This window comes from Narcine bancroftii, chromosome 2, assembly GCF_036971445.1.
Source record: "Narcine bancroftii isolate sNarBan1 chromosome 2, sNarBan1.hap1, whole genome shotgun sequence".
Classification (NCBI taxonomy): Eukaryota; Metazoa; Chordata; class Chondrichthyes; order Torpediniformes; family Narcinidae; genus Narcine; species Narcine bancroftii.
Window position 1 is genome coordinate 187431455 of NC_091470.1, and position 12777 is coordinate 187444231.

Below are 12777 nucleotides of genomic sequence, written 5' to 3' on the forward strand. Positions count from 1 at the left end.
ACCTTTCCTTTAGAGAATGGGAAAAAAAGGGATTAAAAGAATAGAAAATTGTTTTTCGGGAAGTAGATTCTTATCCTTTGAACAAATGAGAGATAAGTACAATATAACTGGAGATACAGCGCTGGCATATTACCAATTGAGATCCTACTTGAAGGATAAATTAGGAAGCAGTTTGAGTTTGCCAGAGGGAAGTAACCTTGAATATGTGATTACAGATACAATGTTAATCAAAAGATTTATAACAAATATGTATATTAACCTGCAAGAAAAGGAGAATGAGGAAACAAATGGTAAAACTAAACAAAAATGGGAACAAGATTTAAATATAAAGATAAAAAAGGAAACATGGGAGAAATTATGTTCTGGAACGATGAGAAATACAATAAATACGAGGCTACGTATGATACAATATACAGACTATACATTACACCTCAAAAGTTAAATAAATGGGACCCAACAGTATCTGATAGATGTTTTCGATGTAAAAAAGAAATGGGAACAACAATTCATGCAATCTGGACATGTGAGAAAGTAGAAAAATTTTGGGAAGATCTCAATCAGATATTAAATAAAATAACAGAAAACAATATACCAAAGAATCCAGAGATCTTTCTCCTAAGTAACATAAAAAACAAAGAATTTGGAATTGATTTGGAGGATGCACAAAAAAGATTTGTTAAGATAGCTCTAGCCGTTGCAAAAAAATGTATTATGTCAACCTGGAAATTGGAAGATAATCTGAAAATACAACAGTGGTATATAGAAATGAATAAATGTATTCCATTCGAAAAAATTACATATAGTTTAAGAAATAATATTGAAATATTCGAACAAATATGGGAGCCTTATATTAAATACAATAGCGAAAACCTACCGGGGACAATCATTACCTAAGTTGATGGAAGGAGAAGGAAAGAAAAGAATGGACTCAGTAGAATTTCTGGTGTATTTTTGTTGAATGACAACATTGTCTGACTGGTTTAATGTAACCTAGATTGTATACCTAAAATGGATGGGAGGGGGGGGTGGTGGGGGGGTGGCTTGGGAGGAGGGAGGGGGGGGGGAAGAAAATGCCACTGTATATGTGTGAAAAAGAAAAAGTGTGTATCATGGCTAATGTGATTTATGGTGTGAAAAATAAAATTTTTTTTTAAAAAAAGAAGCCCCTCCTCTCTTACATTACAACATGAATTACATTACAACAAGAAGCCCCTCCTCTTTTGCATTACAAGAATTACATTACAACAAGCCTCTCCTCTCTTACATTACAACAAGGATTACATTACGACAAGCCTCTTCTCTCTTACATTACAACAAGAATTACATTACAACAAACCTCTCCCCTCTTACATTACAACAAGAATTACATTACGACAAGCCTCTTCTCTCTTACATTAAAACAAGAATTACATTGCAACAAGAAGCCCCTCCTCTATTACATTACAACAAAGAATTACATTATGACAAGCCTCTTCTCTCTTACATTACAACAAGAATTACATTACATTACAACAAGCCTCTCCTCTCTTACATTACAACAAGAATTACATTATGACAAGCCTCTTCTCTCTTAAATTACAACAAGAATTTACAGCTGAATAGACACGAGATCATTTAATTTTAGGCACATGAGCCCTATGTAGCAAACAATGACCATACAGAGTTCTTAGGACTGATTTTTGCCCTAATGTTACTTGTAATTCCCATAGATTATGGTGATAGTTGTGAGATAAACAACTAGCAAAATTAAAATCACACCTTTGAACTACAATATCATACGCACAGCCTCAATACATGTATAATATATAGATGCAAAAATATAGGATAATATAGTTGTAAATGTAATATTTCTTAGATTACCTGAAAACTAACAACAAAATTGATTTGTAAAATCTTTCCACATTGAATTACAACATTAATAGCAGAAACCTTTGTTGATTTTTTCCCTTTAATTATTATTTTATTCTCAAAAAAATTATTGATCTCGGTTCCCACATACGAATGGCCACGTTGTCGCTAAAGCACACAGAAAATGTGACAAAAGCAGTGATTATTTAAAAAAGCCATCAGCAACAAAAACAACAGCGTTCGCTTGTTTTCGTGCGCAGACGAAATTCGAGACGTCATTGTCATTGGGTCACAACGACCACTTGGACCGGAGTGCATTAAAAGGTTCAAAACGCTGCACAGTGTGGCTCGCTGAAGCAGCGAGTGAACCGGCCCCAGCAGTCAAGAATAGGACTTTAGATGCGGGCTGAGCCTCGCACTAGAAGCCCATGCCACTTTCTTCCCACCGGACATGCGGGGTTAAGGGGAAAAGGCGCGGGGATTTGAATCGTGTGTCTTTTGGGGGTTTTGAGTGAAGGAGTTCAAACTGAGACATCACTCGTTTCTTTCACCCTCCTCGCTCAGCACAGCCCACCTCCATTGCTTGTTGTGGCACCTCCGCCATATTGGCGACCCCGACGGTTCTAAAGTAGTTGGACCCAAAGAAATAATGAGCGACGTTAGCGCAATTTCCCTGGAGCTGGACCACACCGTCTCTGGTCTGGTTTCCGAGGCCCAATTCCGGGTCAGGAACAGTCCTGCAGATGAAGCCAAGTATTACGACATGGTGGCTGTGCGCGACTAAGGTACAGCAGGTCAAAGAGTCGATTTCCCCACGGCAGCCTCCGGAAAATGACAGATATGAAGCACTTGAGGCCCTGTTGTTGGAGATATTTGGGCCAGTGACCATTTTTCTCCAGCAAAATATTTCAGTAACAATTGGGTCTAGAGCAGTGATTCTCAACCTTCCCTTCCCACCCACATCCCACCTTAAGCAATCCCTTACTAATCACAGAGCACCGATGGCATAGGAATTACTTAAAGTGGGATGTGAATGGAAAGAAAAAGGCTGAGAACCGTTGATGTAGCGAAAAGTTAAATAAGTTAGATCTTTATTCTTTGGAACGTAGAAGGCTGAGAGGGGATTTGAGTGAAGGTATTTAAAATTATTAGGAGTATGTGGAGAGACTTTTTTCCTTTAAGAAAGGGAGAGATACCAATTAGAGGACACGAGTTGAGAGTTGGGGGCAAAAGTTTCGAGGAAACGTGAGGTGGGGGGACTTCTTTACTCAGAGGACGGCGGGTGTGCAGAATGAGCTTCCGGGCGAAGTGACGGAGGCAGGCTCAATCTTAGCATTTAAGGATGGGAGAGGAATGGAGGGTTACAGGTTGAGTGTAGGTCGGTGGGGTTGAGTGTTCGTCTTGGACTAGAAGGGCCAAGTTGGCCTGTTTCTGTGCTGTGATGTGGTTATTTATCAGATATGGACCCTGGCAAAGGGTGTCAGATTCTCAGAATAAATAAAGGATCATTTAGGTCTGGGATGAGGAGAGATTTTCTCAGTCCTTGGAATTCTCCCCTCGGAACGTTAAGGACTTCAGATTTCAGAGTTTTTTTCCGAGTATCTACATGACATCACATACAACCCTGAGATTCCTTTTTCCTGCGGGAGCAGCAGAATTACCACTAATTGGTCATGCAAAAAATAAACTGTACAGCGTAAACATGTAAACAAAGAATGGTAAACGGATAGTGAATGTAAACAAACTGATTGAGCAATACAGGGAGAGCAAAGAAAATCAATCAAGTGCACAAGTCCTTAAATGAGTCCCTGATTGAGTTTGTCATTGAGGGGTCTGATGGTGGAAGGGTAGCCGCTGTTCCCCACGGTGGTGGGGAGAGTCTTGCCTGTGATGTCCTGGGCTGCGTCTGTTCCCTTTTGGAGGGCTTTGTGCTCAGGGGAGTTCATCCAAAGGACAACATTTGGGTATTCAGAGTTGGTGCAGGCATGCTGAATAGCACAGCAGGGAGAGGGGCCAAAGGGTCTCTACCTGCCCCTATCATGTATGTTCTGATGAGCATTTTCAACAGTTTCTGTTTTCATTGATCAAGGCTGAAGCCCAAAATGTTGCTTCTGTATCTTTATCTACATAAAGGACACTGTTTGACCTGCTGAGTTTCTCCAGCATTTGTGTTTTCACCTCAACCATGACGTCTGTGGACTTCTGCGCTTCACTTTTAGTTCCCGTTTTCATTCCTTGTTGTACTTCCCAGGATTTCATTGCCCGAATCCTTCAATCGAACAAGGAACCTTCTTCCCGAAACGTGTGTTGCAAGTTCCCGGGGATACCGTCAGCTTCGAATGCCTCGATGGGTACAAACTGCTGGGGTCCAGAAGCCGGACCTGCCTGAGCAACGGCCAGTGGAACGGGAGCACGACTGTGTGTGAGGATGGAAGTAAGTCATGCCCGCTGCCGGGCTTGGGGAATGATGCTCAGCCCCGCGGTTCGCTGGGCGAAGGTGGGGGGGGGAACGTGGCTCTTGCTCATCCACTTCAGGAGGTCAAGGTCCCCCAGGTGATTTGCAGAGATATTCCTGTTGTCAGAGTCTTGGCCCCAAATTCCACCTTTCAGAATTTCAGTGACTCTCGTGCCAAAAGAGAGATTTGCAGACACCATAGAAAATTACAGCACTGAAAACAAGCCCTTCAGCCCTTCTAGTCTGTGCCAAACTATTATTCTGTCTAGTCCCACTGACCAGTCCATAGCCTTCCATTCCCTTCCCATCCATGTACCTATTCAAATACTTCTTAAATGTTAAAATCGAGCCCACATTCACCACTTAAGCTGGCAGTTCGTTCCCCACCTCTACCACTCTCTGTGTGAAGAAGTCCCCCCTAAACTTTTCCCCTTTCACCCTTAACCCATGCCCTCTGGTTTGTATCTCACCCACCCATTCGGTGGAAGAAGCCGACCTACATTTACTCTGTCAATCCCCCTCATAATTTTAAATACCTCTATCAAATCTCCCCTCATACTATGACGCTCCAGGGAATAAAGTCCTCTCCTGTTTAACCTTTCCCTGTAAATCAGTTCCTGAAGTCTGGGCAACATCCTAGTAAATTTTCTCTGCCCTCTTTTTATCTTATTGATCTCTTTCCTGTAGTCCGGTGACCAAAACTACACACAATTCTTCAAATTTGGCTTCACCATTGTCTTACACAACTTTAACATAACACCCCAACTCCTGTACTCAATACTTTGATTTATGATGGCCAATATGCCAAAAGCTCTCTTTACAACCCTGTCCACCTGTGACACCTCTTTCAGGGAATTATGTGCCTGTATTCCCAGGTTCCTCTGTTCCACCGCACACCTCAGTGCCGACCATTCACTGTGCATGTCCTTTCTTGGTTTGTCCTTCCAAAATTCAACACCTCACACTTGTCTGCATTAAGTTCCATCTGCCATTTTGCAGCCCACTTTTCCGGCTCGTCCAGATCCCTCTGCAAGCTCTGAAAACCTTCTTCGCTGTCCACTACACCTCCAATCTTAGTGTCATCTGCAAACTTGCTGATCCAATTACCCACATTATCATCCAGATCATTGATATAGATACCGACAACCATGGTCCCAGCGCCAATCCCTGAGACCCACCACTAGTCACAGGCCTCCAGTCTGAGAAGCCATCATCCATCACTACCCCCTGGTTTTTCCTGTATAGCCAATGTCGAATCCAGCTCATGACCTCACCATGAATACGGAGCATCTGAACCCTACTGACCAACCTTCCATGTTTGACCTCATCAAAGGCCTTACTAAAGTCTGTGTAGACCACATCCACACTCTTTCTTTCATTGACCTTCCCGGTAACCTCCTCGAAAAACTCCATAAGATTGGTTAAACGTGACCTACCACACACAAAGCCATGCTGACTATCCCTGGCTATCTAAATGATCTGAACTCTCAGGCCGCCTTTCAATAATTTACCCACTACTGACATCAGGCTCACTGGCCTAACATCTCCTGGGTTATTTTTGGAGCCTTTTTTAAAGCCACCCTCCAATCCTCCAGCACCAGATCCGTGACTAAATATTTCTGCCAGAGCCCCTGTGATTTCTACACTCACCTCGCTCATGGCCCGAGGCAATATCTTGTCAAGCTCTGGGGATTTATCCACCCTAATTCGCTTTAAGACAGCAAACATCTCCTCCTCTTCACTATGTATAGGTCTCGCTGCCTGTTTATGTCCCACAACTCTATTTCTTGAGTAAATACTGATGCACTTTAGATCGCCCCCATCTCTTCTGGCTCCGTCTAAAGCCGACCACTCTGCTCTTTAAGGGGACCAATTTTGTCCCTTGCTCTTCACATACCTGTAGAAACCCTGAGGATTTTCCTTCACATGGTCTGGCAAGGCAATCTCATGCCTTCTTTTAGCCTTCCTGCAATTCCTATTCTCCTCAAGTACCTCATTTACAAAGAAACATAGAGAAATAGGTGCAGGAGGAGGCCATTTGGCCCTTCAAGCCTACCCTACCATTCAATATGATCATGGCTGATCAGTCCCCGGTTCCTGTCTTCTCCCCATGCCCCCGATCCCCTTAGCCGCAAGGACCAAATCTAACTAAATATTGACAAAGAACCGGCCTCAACAACTTCCTGTGGCAAAGAATTCCACAGATCCACCACCCTCTGCGAGAAGAAATTTTTCCTCATCTCAGTCCTAAAAAAACTTCCCCCTTATCCTGAAACTGTGACCCCCTTGGTTCTGGTTTTTCCCAGCATTGGAGACAACCTTCTTGCGTCTATTCTGTCTAAATCCTTAAGAATTTTATATGCTTCTATAAGATTCCCCCCCCCCCTCAATCTTCTAAATTCCAGAGAATACAAGCCTACTCTATCCAACCATATGCAAGTCCTCCCATCCCTGGTATCAGTCTAGTGAACCTTCTCTCCACCCCCTCCATGGCCAGGATGTCTTTCCTCAGATAGGGAGACCCTGCTTCCTCTACCTGATGCATGCCTCTCTCTCCTTCTTAACTCGATCCCCAATATCCCTAACACTGCGTCTGTTAACTTTGCCTTTAGTCTTGAAAGGATTCCCTAGGTAGAACAGGCTTGGAGTTCTTGTCCCAGCTCCCCAAAGGCTGGAAGTGACCCCCCCCCCATGGGCTCCTGGTTACATGGGGATGGGGCGGATCACACAGCCTGCCATTTTAGCAGGAGGCGCGCTTAGCCCCATTGTACATGTGCTGTGTAAAAGCGATGCAGGGGCGCCATCTTGTGTGTTTGCATGGTGCGTTACACCTGAGTGCCCTGTACATCAGTCAGGGATACACGCGCGCTGTATATTGGTCAACTGTATATGCATGCATCATTCCTCCTGTGCCCTGCGTAATAGTGTTGGATGCTGGGCTGTGCGCTGTATAATTGGGCTGGGTATTGGTGCACTGGGCGTTGGTGTTGATGTTATGTTTCAGCTCAGTGTATGGGGAACAGTGCGTGATGTTTTGATGTCATACGCTGGGCCGTGTCGAACACATCTTCAGTGTAATGACGCGAAGCCGTGAGCTCTGATGTCCATGATGTGTGCTGTGCAATGATGCTAGGTTCCATGCATTTGTTTCTGGGTACTGGCCATGTTGTCTGTGCCGAATGCTGAAGGCACTCCCTTCTCTCTTTCAGTGGACACCTGCCCCAACCCCGGCACTCCGCCAGGATCCGTGAAGTTTGGGAAGAACTACGATGTGGGCGATAAGGTGCGATACCTGTGCCAGGGAGGGCGGGTCCTGATCGGCTCCCATGACAGGACGTGCCTGGAATCGGGGGAGTGGACTGGATCGGAGCCCAGATGCCAGCGTAAGGCAATGAGAGTCACGCAAAGGAGAGCTGCCGGACACGGCTCAAGGCTGAACGATTTAGACTTTGAGCGCAGTGGTTAAAGGTTCTGACGTTCAGCAGGAGAGGACGGGTACTTCCCTCTGACGCAGTCTGTAAGGAGTTTGCACGTTCTCCCGTGCCTGCGTGGGTTTCCTCCCACCCTCCAAAAACGAACCACTGGTGTAATGGGGTGCAATTGGATGACACGGGCTCATGGGCCGAAAGGGCCTGTTGCCGTACTGTATGCCTAAATTTAAAAAAAATATAGTTGCTGGGGCAATTAGATCCTGAGACTTCTCTTCTTCTATATAGAACTGAGACCAGGGTTTCAATTCGCTCATTCGGGAAATCTGGATGTGGATGGCAAATGTATCACTTCTTGTCCATTCCAGTGGGACAGGGTTTTGGGGGAAGGAGTGCGTCAATGTTTTAATTCACCCACCAGGAGAAGGACGTGGTAGGGTTAACTTCAATCTACTATGGTTAATAATCAACTGTCAGAGTTATCTACTCATATTTTCTAGCTGTGGTTTGAACACATGGAACATCTGCCTTGCTCTTCCATCAGTAATTCATGGAAATCCTAAGTGGTTTAAAAGGGGACACAGGAGCAGGGGGGTATGGGGACTCTTTGGTGGGTTGGGGGGGCCAGAAAGGTTGATTTGCCTGAAATTTTACACAGGGCCCACAATGCATCTGGGCTGCCTCTCACCTCTGGGTCCAGATGCAGGCCACTGCCTCCTCCACAATCCGACTGCCAGCGCAGGCACCAGGTATGGGAGGGCCATCCCTGTCCGAGGCCCGCATCAGTCCCCAGGCCCATTCGGGGGGAGAGTAGGAAGGCCTGTTGCCGTGGGAACAATGCTGGGTGGACGCCACACCCGCCCTCTGGTGTCATCGTGTGGAATGTTCACGGTGAGCCATTCCATCCACCAGCAGCAGTCCTGTGCCCAGGCTGCAGACGGCCAGCCCCAGCATATGGGCCTGAGCACTAACGCCGAGCACCATTGCCCCAGCAGCGAGAGGTCATGTCTGGATCCCAGGTTGGAGGTGAGATGTGCGGCACCCGGGGCATGAAGGTGCTGGTGGAGCTTTGCTTGAATTTTCCCTACTCTTTTGTCCGAATTTGGGAGGGCAGTTACCACTCCCCCCCCCCACCCCCCACCCTCCTGGGTCTTGTACTGATGGGAGTAGATGAGAAGGGTGTAATCTCAGGCTTGGGGTTGAGGATGGAGTGAAACAATCCCCTCGGATGGGCCTTTACAGAGGTCCACAGAAGGTGAGTGAGGTGTGGCGTGTTGCATCTGAACCAGAGGAGGAGGAGCTTGCTGAAAGTAAGGAGAAGGTAAGCTATTAAAGTCGGGGGCTTACCGGGGCTTGGCTCGGAGTCGGAGGAGGAGCTTGGATAGAGTTGGGCTGTAAGTCAGAGGAGGAGAAGCTTGCTGAAAGTGAGTCAGAGGAGGAGGAGCTTGCTGAAAGTGAGGAGAAGGTAAGCTATTAAAGTCGGGGGCTTACCGGGGCTTGGGCCTACTTGGTTCGGCTGGGAGTCGGAGGAGGAGCTTGGAGAGAGTCGGGCTGTGAATCAGAGGAGGAGGAGTTTGCTGAAAGTGACAGGGTTAATTGGTCAAGGGGTCAATAAAAGGAGTGAAAGGGGAGGGAGTGGCCAGCGAGGAGTGGCTGAAGGAGTGAGACTTCCTGGCTTTGGCTTATCAGGCTTTGGCGAAAGCAGGCAAGGAGAAAAGGTAAGCCGAGTTATTTGCCTTCGTATTCAGAGTCATGCCAATAGGGTTAGTGCTCTGTACTGGGTGTCGGATGTGGGAACAATGGGTGACCTCCACCCTCCCAAATGGCCACATCTGCACCAGGTGTACCGAGATGCAGTTACTAAGGGAGCGAATTAGGGATATGGAGTTGCAGATTGATGACCTGCGGCTTGTAAGGGAGAGCGAGGAGTTAATCGACTCAACTTTCAGGGCGATAAATACTCCAGAACCCGTGTCAGGTAAGTGGGAAACTGTCAGGGCGGGGACGAAAAAAGTGAGAAAAACGGAGAGCACACCAGTGACTATCCCACTCAGCAACAGTTATGTTGTGTTGGATTCTGTTGAGGGAGATGACCGGACAGAAGATGGCCACGGGCACCAGGTCAATGGCAATGAGCCTGGCAGAGTGGGGCAAAAGAAAAGGAAAAGGAGAAATGCAGTAGTTATTGGGGACTCCATTGTCAGAGGTTCTGTGAGCCAGATAAGTGCTGCCTCCCTGGTGCAAGGGTACGAGATATCACAAATCGGGTCCAAAATATTCTGAGAGGAGAGGGAGAGGAGCCTGATGTCTTGGTACATGTGGGTACAAACAACATTGACAAGAAAAGGGAGGAGGTAATGAAAAGGGATTACGGTGAGCTGGGATGAAAGCTGAAAGACAGGAATGCTAGGGTGGTGATCTCGGGATTACTACCTGTTCCAAATGCAAGTGATGAAAAGAATGTAAGGATAAGGAAAATGAATGTGTGGCTGAGGTGCTGGTGTACAAGGCAAAGATTTGGCTTCTAGGATCATCGGGATCTCTTTTGGGGAAGGCATAATCTTTACAAGAAGGACGGGTAGCACCTAAATCCAAAAGGTGTCAACATTTTGGCAAGTATGTTTGGTAGAGCAGTGGGGCAAGGTTTAAAATAATTTGGCAGGGGTATGGGAACCAGAGTGATAGGGAAAAGGGTAGGGAAGATAAAGTAATGGGCAGGAAAGGTAAAATAGGAAAAGTAATGTTGGGAGGAGAAAGTAAAAAATCAGATGGTGCAGTGAGTTTTCGGGTCAATGATAGTGTTAAGAAAATTACAAAGAAAAATAGTGGGTAGAAAAATCAAACAAAAGGTTACAGAAGTCACTAGATATTAAACGGACAAAGAGCATAAGGGCACTTTATCTGAATGCCTGCAGTATTAGAAATAAGGTTAGTGAACTTGAGGCGCAAATCGGTACCCATGCCTATGATTTGGTAGCCATCACGGAAACATGGCTACAAGGTGACCCTAAATGGGAATTAAACTTTCAAGGGTATCAGGTGGTGCAAAGAGATAGACAGGATGGTAAGGGAGGTGGAGCTGCACTCTTAATCAAAGATGAGCTCCAGGCAGTAGTGAGGAATGATATAAGATCTAAAGAGCATAATGTTGAGTCCATTTGAGTAGAGATAAAGAATAACAAAGGGAAAAAATTATTGGTGGGTGTTATCTATCGCCCACCATATAACAATAGTTTAGTGGCACAGGAAATAAATAGAAATAAGTGAGGCATGTAATAATGATACGGCAGTAGTCATGGGGGACTTTAACTTCCACATAGATTGGGAAAATCAAGTTGGTTGTGGGAGTATGGAAGAGGACTTCATAGAATGCATCCGCGATAGCTTTCTTGAGCAGCATGTTAAGGAACCCACAAGAGAAAATGCTCTCCTGGATCTAGTGTTGTGCAATGAGATTGGTAGAGTAAATGATGTAATAGTCAGAGACCATCTGGGAAATAGCGATCATAGTATGATTGAATTTCTCATTCAGATGGAAGGGGAAATAGTTAGATCTAAAACTAAAATATTATGCTTAAACAGGGGTGACTACCATAGGATGAGGGAGGAATTGGGCAGAATGGACTGGGAGCACAGGCTAATTGATGAAACAGTTGAGGAACAGTGGAAGATTTTCAAAGAAATATTTTGTAATGCTCAACAAAAATATATTCCGGTCAGAAAAAAGGGCAGCAAGGGAGGGAAAAAATCAACCATGGTTAACAAAGGAAATAAAGGAGAGTATAAAATTGAAGGCGCAGGTGTACAAAGCTGCAAAGAGCAGTGGGAAACAAGGGGTTACAAAGCAGGTAATAAGAAATGGGAAAAAGGATTATGAAAGTAAATTGGCACAAAATATAAAAACAGAAAGCAAACAATTTTATAAATATATAAAACAGAAGAGGGTGGCCAGAGTTAACATAGGATCCTTGGAGGATGAGAAAGGAAAACTGGTAGCAAAAAATGAGGAAGTGGCCGAGGCATTAAACAAATATTTTATGTCAGTCTTCACGGTGGAAGACACGTCCAGCATGCCCAAGTGCGGAGTTAAGGATGCGAATGTTGTGGAGGGCCTTGATAAAATAGTTGTTACAAAGGAAGTAGTGATGGAGAAACTAATGGGACTAAAGCCAGACAAATCACCTGGTCCTAATGATATGCATCCAAGGGTTCTGAAGGAAATGGCAGAAGTTATAGCTGATGCATTGGTGGTCATATACCAAAATTCCTTGGATTCTGGGCAGGTCCCGGCTAAGAAGGGATGTAGGCAGAAGACTGGAAATTATCGGCCAATTAGCTTGACGTCTGTGGTTGGAAAAATGCTTGAAGCCATCATTAAAGATGAAATAGTGAAACTTTTGGAACATAAGGGTTCAATCAGGCAGACGCAGCATGGTTTTAGAAAGGGAAGATTTTGTTTGACAAACTTGTTAGGATTCTTTGAGGATATAATGGGTGCGGTGGATAGAGGGGAACAGGTTGATGTTGTATATTTGGATTTCCAGAAAACATTTGATAAGGTGCCGCACAAGAGACTTCTCAGTAAGTTACAGGAAAGTGGAGTCCGGGGAAGTATATTGGCCTGGATTGAAAATTGGTTGTCTGACAGGAGGCAGAGAGTCAGGATAAATGGGAATTTTTCAGGTTGGCAGAGAGTGATAAGTGGGGTACCACAGGGGTCAGTGTTAGGCCCACAACTGTTTATCATTTACATTGATGACTTGGAGGAGGGGACAAAATGTGGTGTAGCCAAGTTTGTGAATGACACCAAATTGAGTGGAAGAGCAAATTGTAATGAGGATGTGGAGAGTCTGCAGAGGGATATAGTTAAGCTGGATGAGTGGGCAAAGGTCTGGCAGATGGAGTACAATGTTAGTAAGTGTAAAGTTATCCACTTTGGCAAGAAAAATAAAAGAGCTGAATATTTAAAGGGTGAAAAACTACAGTATGCTGTTGTGCAGAGGGACTTGGGAGGGCTTGTGCATGAATCGCAAAAAGTTAGGTTGC

General features: G+C 45.0%; 1 protein-coding gene across 1 annotated transcript in view; it reads left to right on the plus strand.

Moving 5' to 3' along the window:
- LOC138753019 (uncharacterized) overlaps positions 1-12777 on the plus strand; it is a 114482-nt gene that overhangs the window by 49509 nt on the left and 52196 nt on the right. The window contains exons 33-34 of the mRNA XM_069915613.1: positions 4100-4282; positions 7513-7686. Coding sequence (XP_069771714.1) covers positions 4100-4282; positions 7513-7686 — 357 coding nt within the window. The remainder of the gene's footprint in view (positions 1-4099; positions 4283-7512; positions 7687-12777) is intronic.